This window comes from Nannospalax galili, unplaced genomic scaffold, assembly GCF_000622305.1.
Source record: "Nannospalax galili isolate Female #2095 unplaced genomic scaffold, S.galili_v1.0 scaffold1206, whole genome shotgun sequence".
NCBI classification, from domain to species: Eukaryota; Metazoa; Chordata; class Mammalia; order Rodentia; family Spalacidae; genus Nannospalax; species Nannospalax galili.
In genome coordinates, this window is record NW_008355162.1 from 830,319 (window position 1) to 855,097 (window position 24,779).

The 24,779-nt window shown below is 47.5% G+C and overlaps 2 protein-coding genes across 6 annotated transcripts in view; both read left to right on the forward strand.

The window, feature by feature from the left end:
• Tbc1d9b (TBC1 domain family member 9B) overlaps positions 1-6,017 on the forward strand; it is a 43,422-nt gene extending 37,405 nt beyond the window's left edge. For 3 of the 5 annotated variants that reach the window (XM_008852241.3, XM_008852242.3, XM_029555609.1), the window contains 3 exons: positions 1,638-1,706; positions 2,401-2,507; positions 3,952-6,017. In XM_008852241.3, the coding sequence (XP_008850463.1) occupies positions 1,638-1,706; positions 2,401-2,507; positions 3,952-4,662 (887 nt within the window). In that variant the 3' untranslated portion in view covers positions 4,663-6,017. Of the gene's footprint in view, positions 1-1,637; positions 1,742-2,400; positions 2,508-3,951 lie in introns of those variants that run through there. The other 2 variants (XM_029555610.1, XM_029555611.1) reach the window with 1 other exon arrangement.
• Positions 6,018-10,482: 4,465 nt separating this feature from the next.
• The window catches only part of Mrnip (MRN complex interacting protein), a 33,619-nt gene continuing 19,322 nt past the window's right edge, over positions 10,483-24,779 (forward strand). Inside the window, exons 1-3 of the mRNA XM_008852243.3 lie at positions 10,483-10,609; positions 13,593-13,652; positions 19,733-19,821. Of these exons, the coding sequence (XP_008850465.1) occupies positions 10,544-10,609; positions 13,593-13,652; positions 19,733-19,821 (215 nt within the window). The 5' untranslated portion in view covers positions 10,483-10,543. The remainder of the gene's footprint in view (positions 10,610-13,592; positions 13,653-19,732; positions 19,822-24,779) is intronic.

The following is a 24,779-nucleotide window of genomic DNA, read 5'->3' on the forward strand; positions in this document are numbered from 1 at the left end:
ATCCCCAGTTCCATCATACTACACTGGGAATGAAACCTAGAGTATGACACTGAAAAAATGAAAAACCCTAACCAGGTATAATGGTACATGCCCCTATGTGAGATCCCCAGTTCCATCATACTACACTGGGAATGAAACCTAGAGCATGACACTGAAAAAATGAAAAACCCTAACCAGGTATAATGGTACATGCCCCTAATCCCAGTACTCAGGGGGAGTCAGGAGAAACTGAGGCCAGCCTGCCTACATAGTGAGAGCCTATCTTAAAAAACAAAAAATGGGCCAGCAAGATGGCTTATCGGGTAAAGGCGCCTGCCACCAAGCCTTACGACCTGAGTTCGATCCCCAAATCCACATGGTGAACCAGTTCCACACACACATATAGTGCAGACACACACACACACATGAATTCAAAATAAATTTTAAAAAATCAGGACTGGGATGTAGCTCAGTGGTAGAACTTTTGCTTAGCATACAGAAAAGCCCCAGTTTCAAACCCCAGTTTTACATATATATATAATTGACCATTTATTGCCTTGTAATTTTGCCAAGGAAATGAGCCCAAAGGGAAAATAAAAAGAAGTGTGTATTGTGTGTATCAGGTTACCCGTGGCAGTTCTGTTGATAGTATTGAATACTTAACTCAAATTTAAAAACATGACCTTGATTTCAAAAATACAAGCCAGTGCACCTTCTGTTGTACTTAAAGCCAGGGGAAAACAAGGGTCCTCTGAGCCTGCCCACCCCCCACTCATAGGGGAGGAACTGGGGTGCACAGACCTGTTATCAGGCCCCACATAGCCCTAAGGCAACAGGGTCTCCTGTCCTCCACTGCCACCCTCACGAAGCCCAGAACTGCTCAGCATCTGCCTGAGGTCCCCATTTGAGGTTCCCCAGTGGCCACACTGCCTGAGAAAACAGCCACCTTGGAGAAATTCATGTCCATACATAGGGACTACAGTGTGTGCCAACTCCAGCAAACGTAGTACTATGTGAAATGCCAGGATGCGGGGCCAGTAAGCTAGCTCAGCAGGTAAGGGTGCTTGCTGCCAATCCCCAGGACCCATAGTAGAAGGAGAAAGCCAACTCCCTAAAGCTGTCCTTTGACCTCCATGTGCATGCTCTGGCATGCATATTCGCACACAATAAACAAATGAGTGTAAATAAATACTAGACTGAACACAGGATTACTGTACAAAAAGAAAAAATCTTCTTCTGCCGGCATGACAGCCACAGAATTGGTTTCTGGGACTTCTTCCACGATACCTGTTACTCATTTGAAAGCAGGGTGGTGAGGCTTGTTTGCTTTTGAGAAAGAGGAAGTGAGGACTCATTAGCCCTTTGTGTGGCGCTGGTGAAGAAACCCAGGGCCTGCAGCACGCTGAGCACAGGCTCTACATCCCTAGCTATATCCCTAGCAATTGGCTTTTAAACTGCAACTATCAGCCAGGCCAGTGGTGGCGCACGCCTTTAATCCCAGCACTCAGGAGGCAGAGGCAGAGAGGCAGGTGGATCCCAGCCTCCTGAGTGCTGGGATCAAAGGTGTGCGCCACCACACCCTGCTGCAGACTCTGTTTTTAAGGACTTCAGTGGTTTGTAGTCAGAAGAATTCCTCCATGTTCTTTTTCTCCTCCCAGTGCCTACAGAAGCACTGCCACAGGAACAACAAGAAGGAAGTGGAAGTAAGGACGCCCAAGAAAAACGAGGTACAGGCTGTTCTTGTGCTGGTGTGAGGGCCAAGGTCAGTGGGGTCTGGGCACCCCTTGCTTGTTGTGTTCCACTCCAGTCACAGTGGGAGAAAGTCCACCAACTCCAGGAGATGGCAAAAGTGTGCCCTGACAGGGCCAGGCGTGGTGGTGCACACCTTTAATCCTAGTATTTGGGAAGCAGAGGCAGGCGGATCTTTTTGAGTTTGAGGCCAGCCTGGTCTACATAGTGAGTTCCAGGACAGCTGGGGCTACAGGGAGACCCTGTCTCAAAAAGGCCAAAAAAAAAAACAAAAAAACCAAAAAAACCAAAAAACTGTGCCCTGACAAGGGAGCCAACACCTCAGTGAATAGTCAGGCTCATCCGCTACCAGGGGCGCCAGGTCTGCTGCCCTCGTGTACAGCCAGGTACAGCCAGCTCTCCCTCCTCACACCAGTCTCTCTCCAGCCTCCTTAGGGAAGACAGGTTTGGGCTCTTCACCAGCTCAGGTCTAACCTACTTACTTAGGTTTACTTAGAAGAGCCAGAACCCACGAGGTATTCTGGAGTGTTTTCAACCACTTTCCAAATGGCAGAACATTTTGTTATAGACCCAGGTAACCTCATGTCAGAGAGCATCCTGCCTGCTGCCAGCCCACCACCCACTTTCTCTCATTTGATAGACAAGGATTAATCTGTTTCTCCCATCTCACAGAGGAGAAGGGGACCAGCTCTCCTGACTATCGACACTACCTTCGAATGTGGGCCAAGGAGAAAGAGGCTCAGAAAGAGACCATTAAGGACCTTCCCAAGATGAACCAGGTAGGCACAGCCAAAGTCTGTTTCTAGAAAAATTCTGTCTGTGCCTGGGGCTTCCACAGCCTCACACCACCCATCAGTCTCTGGTGGGATGCAAATTCTCTTCCATCTCTCTAGAGCCTGTTAGTCCTAAATGGCCATTAGTGATGATTCCAGAAATATACAAGACTCCTTGCTCCAGGGCCCTGAGCAGGATGGTATTTCCATGGTAACTGTTTGCTTAGGTTGAGTCAGTATCCATGAACCAGAGAAGACCTGGGGAAAGCTAGTCTCTAATAGCAAGAGAGTCATCTCAGCCTTTGGGAAGAAAGTATTCACAGCATTCCAGTTCCTCCCAAGACGTCCAGGTCCTCCCATGGTGAGTTCTTCATCTGCTGTCTCAGGTGAAGAGCCTGGTATCCTGCCAAAGGCGTCCCAGCCAGGAAGTGGCAGACCCTGGATTCAGACTGCAGACACCCAACCAACCCTCAAGTTGGACTGTACCCTGGCTGTGCCCAAGGAGGGCCCCACATTCCAAGCACTCTTACACATAAGCATCAAGAACGGGGCCCATGGAAGGTGGCTTCATCCTAGACTCTCCTCGATACCCCTCAGCTAGCAAGGATGTAACTTGCCCTGTCACCCTCACACTTGCCCTGTCACCCTCATTGAAACAGTTGAAGCTGGTTCTGTTAAAATTATAAAAAGATAGCTGGGCGTGGTGGCGCACGCCTTTAATCCCAGCACGCGGGAGGCAGAGGCAGGTGGATCTCTGTGAGTCTAAGGCCAGCCTGGTCTACATAGTTCTAGGACAGCTGGGGCTACAGGGAGACCCTGTCTCAAAAAGACCAAAAAAAAGGCCAAAGGTAGGCATGTTAGTACACCCTTAATCCCAGCACTCAGGAGAAAAAATTGGGTGGATCTCTGTGAGTTTGCGACCAGCCTGGTCTACACAGCAAGTTCCAGGCCAGCCAGGGCTACATAGTGAAATCCTGTCTTTAAAAAAAAAAAAAAAAAAAAAAAAAAAAAGTGATTCTAAAACATGGTACGAAGTCCTTATAGTTAGTGGGTTCCAGAAGTCCTAGTAGAGGGTCTGGAGTTGTAGTTGAATGGCGGAGCACTTCCAAACATGTGGAAGGCCCTGGGTTCCATCTGCAGCACTGCAAGCAGGCCTGAGAGGCCAATCTCTGCTAGCAGCATACACATGGAAACAGGAGTCTCAGAAACGCATTCTGTCCTTCCTGAAAAGAAAGGCAGCTGTGAAGAAAAGCTTTGAAAGGCTGCATGGCATGGGTTGGGTCGCCTCCCTCCCTGATGTCCTGACCTGCGACTTGGGAATGATAACACGGTTTGTAGAGTCAACATCCTAACACCAGTTAGAGCAGCCTACATCTGCAGTCTGCTAATCAAGAGCACACCCTCCTATCTGTAACCACCTCCCTGTTTCCTTTCTGGTTTTCTCCCTAAGGAGCAATTTATTGAGCTGTGCAAGACACTCTACAACATGTTCAGCGAAGACCCTATAGAGCAGGACTTGTACCATGCCATTGCCACTGTGGCCAGCCTGCTCCTGCAAATCGGTGAGGTGGGGAAGAAATTTTCTGCCTGGACAAGCAGGAAGCCCAGGGATGGTGCCCACACTGGGGACCACAACAGTGCCCTAGAGGAGGACCAGCCACCAGCACTGAAACCCCACCAAGACCCAACACAGGAGCTTCAGCCACCAGCTGCAGGGGACCCCCAGGCCAAAGCCAGCGGTGACAGTCCCCTTGGGAAAGCAGCACAGGAGAGTCACATGGTGGTGGAAGGGGGCAGTGGCGAGGGGCAGGGCTCTCCTTCCCTACTCTTGTCTGATGATGAAACCAAAGATGACATGTCGATGTCATCCTACTCAGTGGTCAGCACGGGATCGCTGCAGTGTGAGGACCTCACAGATGATACAGTGCTGGTCGGGGGCGAGGCCTGCAGCCCTACTGCCACTTCACGGGTGGGGGGCACTGTGGACACAGACTGGTGCATCTCCTTCGAGCAGATCCTGGCCTCCATCCTGACGGAGTCTGTGCTAGTGAACTTCTTTGAGAAGAGGGTAGACATTGGACTCAAGATCAAGGACCAAAAGAAGGTAGAGAGGCAGTTTAGCGCCTCCAGTGACCATGAGCCACCTGGGGTCTCGGGCTGAGCTGGGAAGTGGAGGCCAGTCTCTGTCTCCTTCCCTACATCCCCTTTCCATTTTCTCCTTAAAGACACACCCATTCTTTTGAGGCAGGGAGTTCTAAAAACAGAGAAAGTCCATGCAGACCCAGTTGCCTTATGAGGATTCCCTGGGCCAGGGCTCCCTCTTCCTCCCTGCTGGCTGGGAACCACCTGGAGAACCCGCCATGAGCCCTCTGTGCCCACATAGCATTAGCGGCGTTCAGATCTGCCCCTGCCTGGCTTGCACACCTGCACCCCATGCTGTGCCCACACCATACCAGTTGCTCAAAGATCTACAGCTACTTGGCCTGGCACTTGTCATGCGCTTAGGCTCCAGGAAATGGAGACTTCTAGATACCTTCTGAGCTCTTAGCCTAAGCCTGAACCTTAGGATTGAGGATCTCGGGTGGGAAAACATCTGTTACACGGGAGCGGGTGCCTTGCACCACTTCCCTGACTTATGTGGTGTCTCCTCACTATGAACTTTGGAAAGCACATCCCTCAGGTCTTCTGTTTCCTCATCTGCATTTCAGTTGGCTAAAAATCACACCATGCTCAATGCCTTAATAAACCCCCAAAAGAAAGCAAAAGCACACTGCGCAGTGCCTTCCTTGGCCTTTCACCACTGCCTAGACTGGCTGCCTTTCCTGGGTCAGGTGTGAGGCCCAGGTAGCACTGTGGAAGTTCAGGACACATGAACCCATAAGAAGTGGGGGAAGTTGCAAGGCCCAACAATAAACATGGGAACTGTAGTCACAGGAAGTGTTGACCAGCAGGTCCGTGTCCAGGGGTGTGTGGGATGTGGGCGATGCCTGTCAGCACTGGGCAGTACCAAATCACTGGCCCCTGGGTTCAAGAAGTAGACTTGATGTAGCACTTTTGCCAGGCGTGGTGTCGCACGCCTTTAATCCCAGCACTCGAGGCAGAGGCAGGCAGATCTCTCTCAGTTCGAGGCCAACCTGGTCTACATAACAAGTTCTAGGTCAGGTGAGGCTACAGGAAGACCCTGTCTCAAAAAGACTAAAAAAAAAAAGTAGACTGTGGGACCACACATGGCCAGTGGGGGCCTCCTGGGCTGAGGTAGAACAGGACTGAGCTGTGAGGTCCCCTTGCAGTGTAACAGGAGCAGAGGTTGGTGTCTAGCATTTGCCCATGAGCACGCAACACCTCTTTTTTAAAAAAAACATCCTGGATTATTTTCTATTTTATATGTGATAGTTCATGCTAGGTGTGGTAGCACACAACCTGTAATTTTGCACCCCGGATCTGAAGCAGGAAGATTGCCTCAAGTTTGCTATGCTACCTAGCTAGACACTCTCAAAATAAATAGATAAAAATAAATATGATGGCATTAAGGTATTATTATTATTTACAATAATACTATAAAATTTTCTTATTTAGGGCAAGGAGATGACTCAGAGAGGGTAAGAGTGTTTGCTGTGTAACAGGAGGACCTGACTTCAGATCCCCAGCACCCATGTAAAAGCTTGCCATGGCCATGTGCACCAGTAACACCAGTTCTGGTGGTTGGAGACCAACAGCCTAGCCACCCAGCCAGCTTCAGGTTCAGTGAAAGAGCCTGTCTCAAGGGACTAAAGCACAGTGTGATGCAGTAGGACACCCAAGGTCTTCCTCCAGCTTCCACATACACCACCCCACAGTATTAAAAGTACAAATCAGTGATCCCTAGTAAGTTTACTGAGTTGTGTAACCATCTCCTTGACGCAATTCTGGATTATTTCAATCACCCCAGAATGACCCCTGGGGTCCATTTGCAGTAGATCCCTTTTCCTAGCACCAGGTAATCACTAATCCTTCTATAAAGCTTATGGTCTTAAAAATAGTTTAGGCTAGATGTGGTGGCATATGCCTTTAATCCCAGCACTCTGGATGCAAAGGCAGGCAGATCTAAGTGAGTTCAAGACCATCCTGGTCTACATAGTGAGTTTCAGGTCAGCTTGGTCTACATAGTGAGTTCCAGTTCCAGGGAGACCGTGTCTCACAAAGACAAAAAAAAATAAAAATAGCAGTTTAGGCCAAACATGGTGGTACAAGCCTTTAATCCCAGCACTGGGGAAGCAAAAGCAGGTGGATCTCAGTGAGATCCAGGCTATCCTGGTCTACACAGCAAGTACCAGGCCAGCTGGGGCTACAGGGAGACCCCAGCTCAAAACAAAACAAAAAGCACTTCGAGAACTGGAGTGATGGCTCAGCAGTTAAGAGCACTTGCTGCTCCTGCAGAGGACCCAGGTTTGGTTCCCCAGTAGCCGCTTACATAGTGACTCACAAACACCTGTAACTAGTTCCAGGGGATTTGATGCCTTCTCTGGCCTCCAGGCTCCTGAATGCATGTGGTACACATAAATTCACCCAGCCACACACATACATATAAAACTAAATCTTTTAAAAAAAAACAGTTCAGGGCTGCAGGTGCAGCTCAGTGGTAGAGCACTTTCTGGCATGAAGGAGCGCTGGGTTCCATCCGCAGAACCACACACACACACAATAATATGCTTCATACTGACTCTCTGGTTCACAGCTGCTATGTCATAGTCATTCATATTCTCTCTGTCTTTCTGTCTCTGTCTCTCTCTCTTCCCTCTCTTCTCTCTCCTCTCTCCCTTTCCCTCAAGACAGGGTCTCCTGATATAGCCCCGGCTGATCTTGAAGTCAGGATCCTCCTCTCTCAGTTTCCCACATGCTGGGATTACAAACATGTGCCTCCATGCCCAGCTCCCTCTGTTATATGCTTAATAAACCCAGCAAAAGACCAAGGGAAACGAACAACTGTTTTCCTTCTTTAAAAAAGTAGTCCATTAAAAATCTAAAAGGTTGGCTGGGCGTGGTGACACACGCCTTTAATCCCAGCACTTAGGAGGCAGAGGCAGGTGGATCTTTGTGAGTTCAAGGCCAGCCTGGTCTATATAGTGAGTTCCAGTCAACTGGGACTACAGGGAGACCCTGTCCCAAAAAGAAAAAAAAAAAATCTAAAAGGCTGGTTGTGGTGCACCTTGCCAGGATATACTGAAGAGGCAGAGACAGGAGGCTCATGCATGAGCTTGAGGACAGCCTGGGCTATACCTTTAAATGGGGCTAGAGAGATGGCTGAGCAGTTAAGAACATTTGATGTGGGGGCTGGAGAGATGGCTCAACGGTTAAGAACACTGGTTGTTCTTGCAGAAGACCCAGGTTCGAATCCCAGCATCCACATGGCAGCTAACATCTGTCCATAACTCCAGTTCCAGGGGATCTGACAGCCTCTTCTGTCCTCCGCAGGCATTGCGCGACATGGGTGCACTTACCTACATGCAGGCAATACACGTATACACATAAAATAAAAATAAAATATATATTAAAAAAAAGAACACTTGATGTTCTTGCAGAGGACCAGGATTCAGTTCCCACATGGCAGCTACAACTGTCTGTAATTCCAGTTCCAGAGGATCTGTCGCTGACATTTAGGCTGGTTTCATTTCCTTGCCACCTTAAGTAAAGCAGCAATAAGCAGGGATGTGCAAATATCTCTGTGGTAGGACAGAGTGCTTTGGGTATATGCTCAGGGGTATCATTTGGGTCATGTAGTTCTATTTTCAATTTTTTTAGGAACCTCCAGACTGATTTCTACAATGACTGTATTAATTTGCACTCCCACCAGCACTGAATAAGGGTTCCTCTTTCCACACATCCTTCCAACATGGACGAGGGAAGGTCTTTGAGCAGGGCTTTTCAATAGGACTGTTTTACAAAGAAGTACAGAGGGACCTAGAAGCTTCATAATCTTCACTAAAGTTTTGTCATACAAAAAACAAAACAAAACAAAAAAACCCTGTCGCTTCTCAATAACAAATTTAACAGCATTTTTACTTCAAACCCAGACTGTATACAACAAACCCATTCATTGAAAGTTTATTATTTTTATTTTATGTGTATGCGTGCATTGCCTGCATGTAGGTAAGTGTACCCATGTTGTGCAATGCCCGCAGAGGACAGAAGAGGCTGTTGAATCTCCTGGACCTGGAGTTACAGTCAGTTGTTAGCTGCCACATGGGTGTTGGGATTCAAACCCGGGTCTTCTGCACAGTGTTCTTAACTGCTGAGCCATCGCTCCAGCCCCTCATTGAAAGTTTCTTGTCCCATGGATGTGAACCTTATGAGGGCATCTACTGTGGCAGTCATCTGTACAGATCTTTCAGACAGTGGTCCACAGCTCAGTTGTGAAATGGCATTTTATCTCATCTTATTGCAATGAAATTATAACCATGGCAAGTCAGGATTCTTTCCTTTTTTTAATTTATTTTTTGGTCTTTTTGAAACTATAGCCCCAGCTGGCCTGGAACTTGCTATGTAGACCATGCTGGCCTTGAACTCACAGGGAGCCGCACGCCTCTGCCTCCCAAGTGCTGGGATTAAAGGCATGTGCCACCACACCCAGCTGGCAAATCAGGGTGTTTTTTTTTAATATTTTATTATTTTTATGTGTATGTGGGTATTGCCTGCATGTAGGTGAGTACACCTGTGTCCTGCAATGCCTGCAGAAGATAGAAGAGGCTGTCAGATCCCCTGGAACTGGACTTACAGTTGTTAGCTGCCATGTGGGTGCTGGGATTCGAACCTGGGTCTTCTGCAAGAACAGTCACTGTTCTTAACCACTGAGCCATCTCTCAGGTTTCTTAAGCTTTGCCACAGAAATTATAAACACAGGAAGTATTGTGATGCATTCAGACATGCAGTGTACAGACACTTGGAAACAGTCCTCACCAAATTAGGAAAAGCAACTCTCTGAGACAAAGCCTCCCTGTGTGGCTTTATCTGACCTGGAACACTAGCCCAGGCAGGCCTCAAGCCGGTACTGCTCCTGCAGGTCCATACCCGGGTCGATTCTAGGCCCTTGTCCCACATGCCCAGTGGCCACCATTCTTTACATTTTGTTTCCATTTCTTCTTGTTATTCTGCAATGAACATTACTGTATAAATACTCTGAGTGATATGGGTTGCTTTTCTCAGGATATGGGTAATTTCCAAATTGTTTTTCTCTGGGGGAGGAACCCCGGGCTGGCCTCCATCTTTCTGAGATCCGCCTGCCTCAGCCTCCCCAGTGCTGGGATTACAGTCATGCTTCCAGAGTGGAGTCTTGTCCAGGGACTGCAGTAAATGCTTTTGGTTCTCAGCTGGGGCTGCAAGCGCCTGTTTTTCTGAATTATCGGTTCTCAGGCAACTTCGGGCTCAAAGACTAACAACCCACTTCTGCCCAAATGTCCTCCAAATCCCAACCATAGCGCCAGAGGCCCTCCATCTCCCTCTCTCAAGACGATGTGAAGCCGAGAAGGATGCAGGCAAAGGAGATGGAGGGCAGCTAAGCCAAACCCCTGCAAACTTCTGCCCAGGCAGAAAGGCTGGTTTACAAAGAGACCGGAACTGGTCCGGGTCCGAGCACAAAATCGTGGACGCCCCGAACCAACGGAAAAGCAGGCTCTGCAGCTCCCTTTGGAGATTTCGTGGGGCGGCGAGTAACCACCGAGACGCGCCGTAGGCTAGAGCGGCCAGAGGCGGGGAACCCAGGCAAGCAGTGGTCGTAGGCGGGGCCAAGCTCGATTCAGTTGCCTGCGAGGCGATGAGGGGCTAGAGAGGCCGGAGTCCGTGCAAGTGGGCGCGGCGGGGGGGCCGAGCCTGCGCGGGTCTCGGGCGGGACCGATCTCTATCCAGGTGCATGCGAGGTGGTGAGGGGCTAGAGGGGCCGGAGTCCGTGCAAGTGGGCGGAGCCTAGGCAGGAGGCGCGCAGGGGCGGGGCTGAGTGTCTAGAGGGGCCGGGTCTTTCCGAGTGGGCGGAGCCTGGTCGCACTGGCGCGTGGCGGTCTACCGAGGCTTGTATGGCGCCAGCTCAGCAGTCTCGGGTTCTGCGATGCTGCAGCTGCCATCTCTTTCAGGCGCATCAGGTGGGGTGGGCGCCCGCCTCCCCTCTTCCCTGGAGGGATGGTGGGCGAAGTGTGGCGGGCCGGGCCGCGTCTCTTGAGGCTGATGGGATTGACAGTGACAAGCTGAGGCACTTCTGTATTCTCTGGCCATCTTGTGGGTGTTTTGGGTTTTTTTCCTGGTTACTGAGGGCTTAGACGCCGGGCCTTGGGCGCGCTCCTAAGTCTTGGCCCTGTATTTATGATTTTTGCGTGGTTGTAGGCTTCTGCAGAAGAAACTTCCGGCGAATTCTAGCAGGGAGGTGGGGATCCCGGGTTGAGGAATTGCGTCCTTTCTGCAGAAACTAGCCCCTACACTCAGTGGCTCGACCAGTTTAAGTACAGGGAGAAGAAAGTTTAAAAAAACACTAGGCTGAGGATGTAGCTCCGATGGTGGAGTGCTTGCCTAGTATGCAGGAAGCCTTGCGTTCGATCTCCAGCACCGAATACACCCGTTGCCCTGATTAGGCGCTAGTGGTGCATGCTTGGGGTGGGGATAAAGCTGGAGGCAGAAGCACCGGGTGACATCAGGGCCCACCTAGGAATGCTTCAACAGGATTTCCAAACTGCTTTGAGATAGGGTCTCATGTATCGCTGGCTATCGTCCAACTGATTCGCCACACCCAGTGCATTCCCCATATTAACCATAACAAATTGTTTTTTCCTTTTGTTTTGCAATGCCCGGGATCAAACCCAGGGCCTCAAGTACGCTAGGTAAGTTCTGTACCACTGAGCTACATCCCCAGCCCCAATCATAGTCTTAGTGGTTTTGTTTGACACTTCTGGGAGTGGGGGAGTGCTGAAATTATAGGGCCATGCTAATGCTAGCACACCCTGCTGATCATAGCAGTTTTATGAATCAGCTTAGGTCTCTTTGTATCTTTTAAATATATCTTTTTATTTTATGTATATAAGTCTTTACTTGCATGCATGTATGGGTGTCATGTGATGTGTGTGCCTGGTGCCCAAGGACCCTGGCTGGGTAGCTATAGTTGTCAACACACCTGGGTAGATCAAGCCTCAATTGGGAAATTGCTCCCATTGGACTGGCCTGTGGCCATGTCTGTGAGGCATTTTCTTGATTGTTGAGTGATGTGGGAGGGCCCAGCCCACTGTGGGCGGTGCCACCCTTGAGCAGGTTTTACTGTTCTGTATTTATAAAGGAAAACAGGCTGAGCCTGGGCCAGGGGAGCAAGCCAGTCAGCGGGGTTCCTCCATGGCCTGTGCTTCAGATCTTGCCTCCAGGTTCGTGCCCTGCGTTCCTAAAGAAAGATCAGAAAATGAGACTTTGGAGATGACTCAGTAAAGTGCACATTGTAGGGATGAGGACCTGTGTGCCATTCCAGAACTTTCATAAAATAAAGCAAGGCATGGTCAAATGCCCTTGTGATCCCAGTGCTTAGAGGAAGAGGTAGGAATGTACTGGTACTTGATGGCTAGCAAGTCAGTGAGTTCTAGGCTACTAATAGACCTGGTGTGCTGGATACCTTTAGTGTCACCTTGACATACCTGGGTTGAAGGAGCATCAATTGGGGAATTTCCTCTATCGGACTGGCCTGTGGTCATGTCTGCAGGACATCTTCTTGATTGTTGAGTGATGTGGGAGGGCCCAGCCCACTGTGGGCGGTGCCACCCTTGAGCAGGTTTTACTGTTCTGTATTTATAAAGGAAAACAGGCTGAGCCTGGGCCAGGGGAGCAAGCCAGTCAGCGGGGTTCCTCCATGGCCTGTGCTTCAGATCTTGCCTCCAGGTTCCTGCCCTGAGTTCCTTACCTTGGGCTCCCTGATGAACTGTGACCTGGGAGACGTAAGCCAAATAAACCCTTTCCTCCCCAAGTTGGTATAGGTCAGTGTGTTTTGTCACAGCAATTGAAAGTAAACTAAAACACCCCTGGAACTGAAGTTATAGCCAGCTATGAGCCACCATGTGGGTGATGGGAACCAAACCCGGATCCTCTGCAACAGCAGCCAATACTTTCTTTTCTTTTTTTTTTTTGTCTTTTTGAGACAGGGTCTCCCTGTAGCCCCAGCTGTCCTGGATTCACTATGGAGATCAGGCTGCTTTGGAACTCACAAAGATCCGCTTGCCTCTGCCTCCCAAGTGCTGAGATTAAAGGCGTGCATCATCACACCCAGCTGAAATGGAATTTTTTTTTAATTACTTTTTTTAAAAAGGGACTGGAAGCCCTCTCTTTGAAGTTGTACACTTTTCACTGCTATCTCCATTGGCTAGTCCATCCGGTTGAAATGGTAATTGTGGAGCCTGTATGTGGTGATGTGTCCCTGTAATCCCAGCATTCTGGAGCTCAAAAACCAAAACCAAACAAAAACCATGTGAGCATTCTTGTCTTGTTCTTTCCTACCGTGGAAATGCTGGTGATTTTCCAATTTTAGAGCTGGGTCTAAGGCATTTTATCAATTTAAATGGCGCCTATTTAGTCAAGTTTACCAAGAATGAAAATTAAATGTTATGGAAATTATTTTTTCATTGTTGAGATCAATTCCAAGGCATGATAGCTGCCACTGAGATTTATTTCCAGGCCTGGATGTGTGTGGGGGTGTGCATGTGTGTGCAGATGTACATGCAGAGGTGATGACAGTGTCCTATCACTGTCTGTTTTACTCCTTTGAAATGTTACCTCACTGAATCTGGAGCTAGCCTAGCAGCCAGCAAGTCCCAGTGATCCCCCCACCCTTCTTTTTACATGGATTCTGGGATCCAAATTCAGTCCTCAAGCTTGAGTAGCAAGTGCTCTTTAACCACTGAACCATCTCTCTAGCATCAGAAATCTGGATTTTGTTTCACATGAATGGCCAGTTTTTCTAGTACCCAATTATTAAATAGTATATTCTTTTCTCACCTAGAAATGCTTTCCTTTGGGGCTTGCGGTACAACCGAATTATTTCTGATCCAATTGCACCTTGTTTTATTTATTTGTCTCAGTTATATTTCCAAAATTTCATTGTAGGTGAAAAAGAGTCTCAAATGGACATGCAAGGCTTGTGGAGAGAAGCAGTCCTTCATGCGGGTGAGTACCGAGAACAAACCTGTGGGCCCAGCTCTGCAGACATGTTCCTCACGAAGCCCCAAGTTCCATAACCAGATCCTTTTCTCACTCACAAAGTTCACCTGATAGAGCTCCTGTGCCCTAGGTTCTTCCTCCTTCTGGAACTGCAGTGGATGGAACAGTACCAAATCCACTAGGACCCTTGTGTTCACTGTTGGGGCTCTCTCTTTTGTCCTAATGGAAGTTATGTAGTCATGAGAGTGTTATCTAGCCACACAGGGAGTTCCGTGGGAGCAGAAGTTCTGCCTATTTTATTCACTGATGGACTCACAGTACCCAATACACTATCCTGTCGACAATAAGTAGATTCAGTAGTATCTACTGAATGAATAAATGAGCAGTCCCACACTGATGGACAGTTATATTGATTTTCATCTGCATTGTGATACACAGATCAGCAATGAAGCTTTACATTTACTTATTTTTTTCAGTGCTTGGCTTTAACTCAGGTCTTCAGGCATGCTAGATGAGCACTCTGCCACTGAGCACCTTCAGGGAAAAAAGTGCAAGCTTTTTACCCCAGCACCTTTAGGGAAGGTTGTTTTCAACTACCTGTTTGTTCACTTGGCTGTGTACTCTTTCCTTAGGACAGTGTCCTAAGTATGCAGTTGTTTTAAAGGATATCTTTCCATTCAGGTTCTTTTAGTTGAAAGTGATAGACAAAACACTTCAACATGCCTTATAGTTCCAGCACTTTTGAGGCAGAGGCCAGCCTGGTCTACGTAGGGAGTTCTAGGCCAGCTGGGGCTACAGGGAGACCCTGTCTCAAAAACAAACACTTCAAGGACTGAGGCTGTAACTCAGTTGGTAGAGTGCCTCTCATGCATAAGGCCAGGGTTTGATCTCCAGCATGGTATAAAACTGAGTGTGGTGGTATACAGCTGTGATGCCAGTGCTCAGAAGGTAGAGGCAGGATAATCAAGAGTTCAAGGTCATCCTCAGTTTCATAGAAAGTTCCAGGTTAACCTGGGCTATATGAGACCCAGTCTCAAAATTAAAAAAAAAAAAAGGATGGCCAGGCAGGGTGGTATACACCTTTAGTCCCAGCACCTGGGAAGCAGAGATAGGCAGATCTCTGAGTTTGAGAGTTTGAAGCCAGCCTGGTCTACATCATGTTCCAGTCCAGTTAGAACTACACAGTGACACCCTATCTCAGGAAGGAGAGTGAGAAATGAGGGAGATGGAGTCAGGGGAAAAAACACTTCAGAATTACATTAGTAAAGTAAAAACCACTGTGCCAGTATATATGGGGTATCTTAGGAAAAACCAAAGCAGAACTTTACCCTGAACCCTTGAACAATGGGCTCTAAGAACTGAAAAGTGGGGACAGGAGTGATAGCTCAGCAGTGAAGAGCACTGGCTGTTCTTGCAGAGGACCTGAATTCGGTTCCCAGCACCCAATGATGGGTCACAACCATCTGTTACTCCTTCTCCAGGGATCCAGTGCCCTCTTCTAGTCTTCTCAGCCACTGCACACACATGGTGCACCTACATATATGTAGGAAAAACACTGATACACATAACAAAAATAAGTTAACTAAAAAGAAAAAGCTTCCAGCAGGCCAGGCAGTCCTTTCCCCTGCCCCACCCCAATGCTTCCCTGGGTCCTCTCCTGTTTCTTCTAAGCAGCATAGTGTCAGGCACTGTAGGGAATCACAGAAACTTCCTCAGCCAGCTGGAATAGCTGACTCCAGTCGTGAAGTCCTAGAAAAGTAATGTGATTGACCCAAATGCCCATCGCTGTCTCAGTCACTGGGTTTGCATCCTACAAGATGTGGGGCGACCTCAGTTGGGCAGACACGCCCCACATAGTGATTGGTACTTGAGGCAGTATGCTTCTCTGAATTCATCTGTAGCTGTGATGGCGTGTGGTTACGGTTGACGGGGAAGTTGTTGCTGTTACTCTAGAGAGGAACATTGAGATCAGTGGGGCGGCTGTGGGCGGGGTCACTCATGGACCCAGGCTGCTGTCATCTTCACATTCTCTTACTCCCTGAGGCTTATTTGCAGCTGCTTCTAGCCAAAGGGGCCAGAGAATGGGGCAGCTCCCAGGAGGCTTTTAGGGCCAGGCCCGGAAGTAGCTGACATTACAATGGAAAGAGCTAGTGTCAGACCTGTACGTACCCAAGGTAGACTGTAGAATAAAGTGTAGCCTTGTGTCTGCGTAGGGAAGATGCACATCAGTGATCAGTGGAGAGCACTCCCCTGCTGTCAACAGCAGGTGGGGGTTATCATTCTTCTTAACCTTACCATCCCTCTGTGCCCACCCCCTCTCTACCTAGTCTCACTTGGTCATGCTGCATCAAGGACCACACTCCCGACTAGCCACTGACATACCTGTGTTTGGACCTCCATGTTGCTAAAACATGGGTTGGTTCACAGGTTGTCACTTGTGCTTACTTGAAATGTGTCCTCTGCTTGGACTTCCACGCCATCTGCTCCTGGCTTTCCTCCTGGCTTCCTGGCTATGGTTTCAACCCTCTGCTGTTTCCCTACCTCCCAACTTCTAAACATTGAAGTATACTATAATGTAGTCTTTCAGTGCCTCAGGCTGCACTCCCTCAGGGACTATAGAGGAGCTCCGTGGCAGAGCCTAGCATGCAGACGTGGAGGCGGGGGTATGGTCTCTGACAGCTGCCAGAGCTAGCCCACAGAGCTCAGGCCTGTCCTCAGCCCCACAATGCCTCCCTACCAGATATCTCAGCTCGGGTTCGTTCCCCAGCACCTCGTATGTGGAACATGGACACTGCACCACATGAACCCGCTCTTCCCACAGCCATCCCTACCTCTTCACTGTTAGGGTTCTCATTCTCGTTGTTTGGGCTAAAAATCTTGCTATCATCCTTAACTCCTTTTTCTTTTACACTCTTCATCAGCAGATTTTGTCAGCTGTGCCTTCAAAGTAGATCCATAGTATGACCCCATCATACCCCAGCAGTCAAGCCTTACATGTTCCTTACCTCACTGTTTGCAGTAGCTTCCTAACTTGTATACCTCTTTCTGCTAACAAATCTCTTCCCAGTACCACAGAGGATCCTCGGACAACATACCGGGTTAAACCAGGCGTGGTGGCACATGTCTGCAGTCCTAGCACTAGGGAGGTGGAGGCAGGAGGGTTAGGAATTCAAGATCACTCTAAGCTACACAGGGAGTTCAAAGCCAACCTGGAATACATGAAACCCTGTCTCAAAAAAGAAAAAAATATGCTAGGTTATAGCATTACTGTACTGAGGACACCCGTTAGATTCTTTAGACAGAGCCAGTGACTTGTTTCCTTTTTTGGGTGGAGGTGGGAGTGGGGACTGAGAATGTGGGGCCTCTCGTTCAAATGGCAGGGGAAGAACCATGGCAGGAACTAACACTCTTTATAGATGTAGCGTAGGGTAGAGGGCTTGCTTGGTCCATGCAAAGTCCGAGGTTCAGTCCCCAGCACCTAAAAACCCCACAACTTTTCCTTGTCTCGATGTTCATGATTTGAGAGCAGGGAAAGGGCTGCTGGAGGTTGGACCCTGGGCCCTGCCTTGCACATGCCAAACACGTGTTCTACCACTGAGCTAGACCCTCAGCCTCACTTCACGTTTTTAATGTCTTCCTAAGGCCCCATTCCAAATTACTAGTGTGAATTTTACTATTTGCCTTTAAAATGTACAATGCAGCTGGGCATGGTGGCGCACGCCTGTAGTCCCAGTACTTGGGAGGCAGAAGCAGGCGGATCTCTGTGAGTTCAAGGCCAGCCTGGTCTACATAGTGAATTCCAGGACAGCTGGTGCTACAGGGAGACCCTGCTTCAAAAAAAAAAATGTACAATGCCAGTTTGAGATTCAAATGTAAGAGTTTTAGGGGGCTGGAGAGATGGCTCAGTGGTTAAGAGCACTGATTGCTCTTGCAGAGGACCTGGGTTCGATTCCCAGCACCCACATGATGGCTGCGAACCATCCTTAACTCCAGTTCCAGGGGAATCTGGAGCCCTCTTCTGACCTCGGCATTGCACAACATGGGTGCACTCACACACATGCAGGCAATACACTTATACACATAAAATAATAATAAAAAAAAAATAAGAGTTTTAGTGCACATCATCAAATTTCCACAGTTCATATTTCACAGCTCATCTGTGCCTAAGAAGTTTGTTCTTAGCAGAACAGTGAAATGGCTACACCATTTGAACTCAGCTGTTTGGGGTTTTGTTTTTTCATGCTTTTGCTTTTGAGACAAGGTCTTAGTGTGCAGACCAGATTAGTTGGAACTTGCAACAATCCTCCTGCTTCTGCCTCCCCAAGTGCTGGAATTACAAATAGGACTCACCACACCTACCTTTGAAGTCAGCTGTTTTGGTTTCACTTTTCTGTTGCTCCTGGGTCAGATGGTAAGCCTAACTTCCCAGGCTATAGTGCTACCTACCTTGCTCTATGGACATCACACACAGAGTACACTTGAGGCCCCCCCTGAGCTCCCCCACACCAGGACTCTACAGGAATTCTGTGCCCAACATGCACTGAGAACACTATCTGCTAATACGGTGTGAGGGACTGTGGTCACTTGTGCGCATCTTCTCTGCTCCGCCGGGTCCCCTTGTCTCATTGAACTTCACCTGAAAGCCATAAGCTCCAAGGTCAGAGTAGAGCCATCCCTTAACATCCCTGGGGGTAAGCTGGATAAGTTCCAGGACCCACCAGGTACCAGAACTCCTCAGGTGCTCAAGTCCTGTCCATAAAGTGGCATGTAACCTATGTATGTCCCCCAAAACAGGATCTGTTTTCCAGGTAGTGTTGAATGCCTGTGCTTGAGTGATCCTCCTGCCTCAGCTTCCCAAGTACTGAAACTACAGGCTCATCCCACCGCCTCCTTTGTCCTTTAAATCATCTCTAGATGATTTGTAATACCTAATACAATGTGTGCACTGTGTAAATGGTTGCTAGACTACATTGTAATGACAAGAAAAAAGTCTAAAAGCCCTCAGTGCAGACACAGGTTTTTCTCCTGAGTATTTTCCATCTACAGTAGAGTACTCAGGCCCATGAAACATTCTACCTGTGGTAGACCATACACTCCCACATTTTGTCTCCCACCATCTTCTCAGTCTGCTCCCTGCCCCTCCAAATGCCAGGCCTGGGTTCTCTGCACTCATTCTGTTGTGTCTGCTGGAAATGTTCCAGAGCTACATGGCTTGCTCCCTTGTATCTTCCTGTTTATGCTCAGGTGTCATGACAACCTATTCCTTGGATTGATGAGATGGCTCAGAGGGTTAAGTTGCTTGCCACCAAGCCTGATAACCTGAGTTCCATCCCTGGAGCCCATTTGGGGGAAGGAGAGAACTGACTCCTTCAGATTGTCTCTGACCTCCACATACTTGCTGCAGCACATGTGCACATGCATGGATGTGTGCACACACAAATAAAATTTTAAGATGTAATAAAAACCAGTCCATTGCCTAACCATGTTGACTACACAATATGAAGTAGCATTGGGTCCTCATGTGACATCAGCCCTTTCCCTGCTGTGCTGTCCTGAGCTCTGTCAGCCTCTGGTGGGCCTGGTGTTGGACTTTCTTATTTCCTCTCACTACAAACTGAACTCCCTGCTGCCGGTCTCATCCATTGCCCTGTGATATTGGCCACACCCATAGGAGGGCCTACATGTAACAGGTGCTCAGTACTGTTTACTGAACAACTGTGTAACACCTGACTGGGGAAAAAGGCTCTCACTGTGTTCTGTATTCCTTTGTCAATGAGGAAAAGTGTCATTTTGCATATTTTTTGACAATTTGTTACTTCTTGTGACTTTTTTGTTCATGTTCTCTAAGTATTTTGTGTAACACCTTGGGCTGAGTTTTTAACATCTAGTGAGAGGGTCAGGAAGACCTAAAATACAGCTCCAGACCCCATTTGCTTATACAGCCCTCTAAAAATAGTGGCCAGATGTTTAGTTCCTAGCCCTGCTTCAAACTTCACTAGGCTTTGCAAATTCCATCTTACAGTGATCTGTTTCTCAGCATTCTGCCAACACTTTGAAAATTTAATCTATTTTTTTTTTTCTTTCAGGTTTATGGTGAGGGCTCTGGTGCTGACTGTAGACGCCATGTCCAAAAACTAAATTTGCTGCAGGGACAAGTATCAGAACTGTCATTCAGGTATAGTTGCTTGAAAAGAACACTGCACTTTACCCACTTTCATCTTGATTGGATGGTGGGAGTCTCTAGTTGGTAAATGCAGGTTAAACACCAAACAGCCCTCGCACTGAAAAGAACTAAAAGTGCTAGAAATTTTTTAATTAAAGTTGTATGTGATTGAGTGTTTTGCCTGCATGTAAGTACACCTGTGTATGCAGTACCCGCAGAGACCAGAAGAGGGCGTCTGATCCCCTGGAACTGGAGTTAGCTGTCATGTTGGTGCTGGGAACTAAACCCAGGCCCTCTTAACCCTGGTACCATCTCTACAACGCCTTAGATTTTGTGTGGGCGTGTGGTGTATGCATGTGTAGGTGTGCACACTACAGCACATGTATAGAGAGAGGATAACTTTGTGAAGTGAATTTCCTCCTACTTTTGTTCTGCTTTACGTGGGCTCTAGTGATAGCACAAAGTCACCCATCATGCAGGCACCTTTATCTGCTGAGCCATCTCACCAGTCCGTGGCTGTAATACTATAAATGTACTGATGATCTGACAAGAAAGTAAAGAACCCTCAGAAGTAAAAAGTGAAATTAAGGTCAAAATCCAGAGAAGCAGCACCTGAGCTGCAGGGGTGATTGGAACTTGGTACTCTGGACCTGCCAGGTAGACACCTAAGGGGGGTGCTAAAGGCAGGAGGCAGAGCAGGAAGGCCTAGGCAGTGTTGGGAACTCAGCAGGGGACACCATATCTTTTCCTTCTTTTCTCTCTCTCTCTCTCTCTCTCTCTCTCTCTCTCTCTCTCCCTCTCCCTCCCTCCCTCCCTCCCTCTCTCTCTCTCTCTCTCTCTCTCTCTCCCTCAGCAAGTGCTCACTGTGTAGCCCAAGCTGGCTGCCTTCAAACTCTAGCTCCTCCTTCCTCTGCCTCCAGAGTACTGACATTACAGGGCCATGTGACCACGCCCTGACCCAGAGGAACTCCATATAAAGCTAAGTCCCCGAAGGCTTGTGCCCTATGGTACAAGTGAGTCACAAAAAAACAAAAACAAACATGTTCTGTGAATCAGAGTGCTTGCTTGTATTGACCTTGACATTGGCCAAAGAGGGAGAAATCTCTCTCCAAGACTTTGGCAGCACAGGGAAGAGTCCCAGAGGTTCAGCCTCAGCTCTCACTCTGTAAAGAGTGAGAGTGTTTAGAGCTTGTTTTCCAGTTGTCTCAGGAAGTAGAGGTAAAATCCACTTCCCTCTGGAGCAGCTCATTTTCAGTATGGGCCTTGGAAAACTCCCACACACAGAAATCCAAGGAGCATATATGCAGACTTTAGAATCATTAAACCCTCAAGGAAGCATGTGATCATGAGCAAAAGACAGTAGAAACAATAGTCAGAAAAGTAAAACCCACAAAGACTTAACAGTATACTTTAAGAGTGTACATTATGTTTAATGTGTTTAACCAAAAAAAGCAGAGAGGTTGGGGACTGATGATGTAAGAAACTTAAAAACAGCCAAGTTGTGGGGCTGGAGAGACGACCCAACAGTTAAGAGCACTGGCTGCTCTTGAGAGGACCTGGGTTCAATTCCCAGCACCCACACCCACATGGCAACTAACAACCATTTATAACTCCAGTTCCAGGGGATCTGACACCCTCTTCTGACCTCCTTGGCATTGTACCACATGGGTGCGCTTACATACATGCAGGCAATACACTCATACATATAAAATAAGACGACCCAACAGTTAAGAGCACTGGCTGCTCTTGAGAGGACCTGGGTTCAATTCCCAGCACCCACACCCACATGGCAACTAACAACCATTTATAACTCCAGTTCCAGGGGATCTGACACCCTCTTCTGACCTCCTTGGCATTGTACCACATGGGTGCGCTTACATACATGCAGGCAATACACTCATACATATAAAATAAAATAATAAAGCCAAGTATGGTGTGCATGCCTGTGATTCTAGCACTCAGGAGGTTGAGGCAGGAGATCTCAGAGATGGAGGCCAGCCTGGTCTACATAGGATGTTCCAGGCCAGCTGGGGCTACAGGAAGACCCTGTTTCAAAAAGACCAAAAAAAAAAAAAAAAGAGTTGAAGGAGTAAAGGAGCCCTTCCTGTGTGGTCACAGAGTTAAGGCATGTTTGCACTGTGTGAAATTCTGAGTTACAGGTTTCAGCTAGGCGAAGAGAACAGTTAAACTCAAAGGTCATGTACTTTGATCTTGAGCATGGTTCATTGCTAACATTCTCATTTAAACTAGCTATATGAAAAAAAACTTTCTCTTCATGTAGGCAGTGTTCATGGTGAATTTTGTTGTCAAAATTGTCAACTCTAAGCTGGTGAGAGACTCTGGGGTGAGGCACCCCTTTCCCTTTCTAGGTCCCCTTAATTTTCCTTGTTTTTCTGGCTGTGGGAAACTGCGGTTGGAAGGTTGGTGATGTGGGTGATAAAAAGGATTTACCAGCTGGGCATGATGGCGCAGTCCTTTAATCCCAGCACTTGGAGGCAGAGGCTGTCAGATCTCTGTGAGTTCAAGGCCAGCCTGGTATACATAGTGAGTTCCAGGACAGCTGGGGCTACAGGGAAACCCTGTCTCAAAAAGACCAGAAAAAAAAAAAAAAAGACCAAAGAAAAAGAATTTACCAAAGGCAAAAACAAAGGAAAATGTTGTGAAGCAGATGCGACTTCCTTGAGAGGGGATCATGCTGCTGAGAGGGAGCTGGAAAGGCAGGGGAAGTTCTTTTGTGGCAGTTGAGGGGCAGCTACTTGGTTCTATCTTGTGGGCCATTTGTGTAGGGCCCATAGAGGATGTCTTATTATCTTACTGAGTAGTGAATTTTGGAGTGTAAGTCAAAAGTTAGGCTCCGCATGTACCTGTAAGACATCTATAAGACATTATCGGTCTCTAGGGATCATGTTTGTTAATGTTTGGGAATTTTGCTTTTGTATTTGGCCTTTGGTGTCTACATTTCCTCTGACAGATCAGCAAGGTCATGAGCTGTGGTGAACAGTCTGAAACTGCTCCAGAGCTGAGTGGGTGGGAGGTGTCGGTTGGCTTGCTGAGTCACCATAGGGTCCAAAGACCTTAAGACATGGAAACTTGAGGGCCATTCTGGAGAGGGGAGGAAGTGGTATTGTAAGGCTAGACTGTGATATCACTTGGTGATCTGGAGACTGGCATCAGTGCTGATGGTAATGCTTGACATCTCTGAGGCTGTAATCTAGAAGATGTCAATCATACCAAAGGTTAAGTAAGCAAGGGCCAAAACTGCAAAGCGGAATTACAAGCAAGAAAAGGGGTATGGAGCTAAAACAGCCCAAACCAACCAACAAAGTCACCTAGGAATTGTCCTACCAGGAGGTCTGTGGAATCTTGAAAGAAACAAACTTGATTACTCATTGCAGTAAGCAGTATAGAGCAGAATAAGAGATCCAACTACAGGGCTGGCAAGATGGCTCAGTGGGTAAAGGTGCTTGCTCTGCAAGCCTAGAGACCTGAGTTCAATACCTGCCATCCATGAAAAGGTGGAAGGAGAAAACTGGCTCCACACAATTGTCCTCGGACCTCCAAGTGCATCATGGCATGCATGTCTTCACACATATGCACACACAATAATACATTTTAAAAACATTTTATTTATTATTTTTATTTTATGTGTATGAGTGTTATGCCTGCATGTAAAGAAGTGCACCCATGTGGTGCAACACCCTCGGAGGACAGAAGAGGCTGTTGGATCCCCTGGAACTGGGGTTACGGACAGTTGTTAGCTGCCCTGTGGGTGCTGGGATTTGAACCTGGGTCTTCTGCAAGAACAGTCAGTGTTCTTAACCACTGAGCCATCTCTCCAGCCCCCAATAATATGTTTCTTAAAATGTATTTAAGATGGGTGACATGGCACACGCCTTTAATCCCAGTACTTGGGAGGCAGAGGCAGACGGATCTCTGTAAGTTCAAGGCCAGTCTGGTCTACCTAGTGGATTCCAGGACAGCTGGGGCTACAGGGAGACCATGTCTCAAAAAAGACCAAAACAAAAAATGTATTTTAAAAAATTCTACTAAGGGCTGGAGAGATGGCTAAGCAGTTAAGAGGACCCGGGTTCAGTTTCCAGCACCTACATCACAGTTAACAACTGTTCTAACATCAGTTCCAGGGGACCTGATGCTCTTTTCTGACCTCTGCAGACATTGCACAACATGGGTGCATGTGTATACATGCAGGCAATACACTCACACACACACATAAGATAAATAAATATTTTTTAAAAGTTCAAATGAATGATTTTTTTCCTTTTAAAAATTTATTCTTGCCAAGAGTGGTGGCACACGCCTTTAATCCCAGCACTTGGGAGGCAGAGGCAGGGGGATCTCTGGAGTTCAAGGCTAGCCTAGTCCACATAGTAAGTTCCCTGTCTCAAAATGACCAAAAAAAAATTCTCTCCCAATTTCATACATATATAACATATATATATATATATATGTCTTTTTGAAAGAGTCTCCCTGGAGCCCCAGCTGGCTGTGAACTCACAAAGATCCTCCTGCCTCTGCTTCCCAAGTTCTGGGATTAAAGGCGTGCGCCACCATGCCTGGCTACATTTTTTTTTAAATAAATAATTTATTGACAATTTTATACATGCATATAAGGTGTTTTGATCAAATCCATGCCCATTCCCTCCCATCCAACTCCTACCATATCTCCCCATCACTTTTTTTTCTGATAACTCCATGTACTCTTTCTTCTTTGATTTATTTATTTTTTTAAATGGGACTTTTGGCTACTCTAACATTCCACCTTCTGAAGAGGTAACCCTAAAATATTTTAGGGATTAGCTAAAACCCCCCAAATATTTTCAACATTTTTGGCCTTAGGTTGCTAAGAGGCCAAAGGACATTGTGAGTTTTAGCCAAGAAACTGGCTACTTTTCTTTGGGGTCTTTTTACCCTAACTGCGTAGCAAATTCCTATCTCCTATTCTTTTTTTA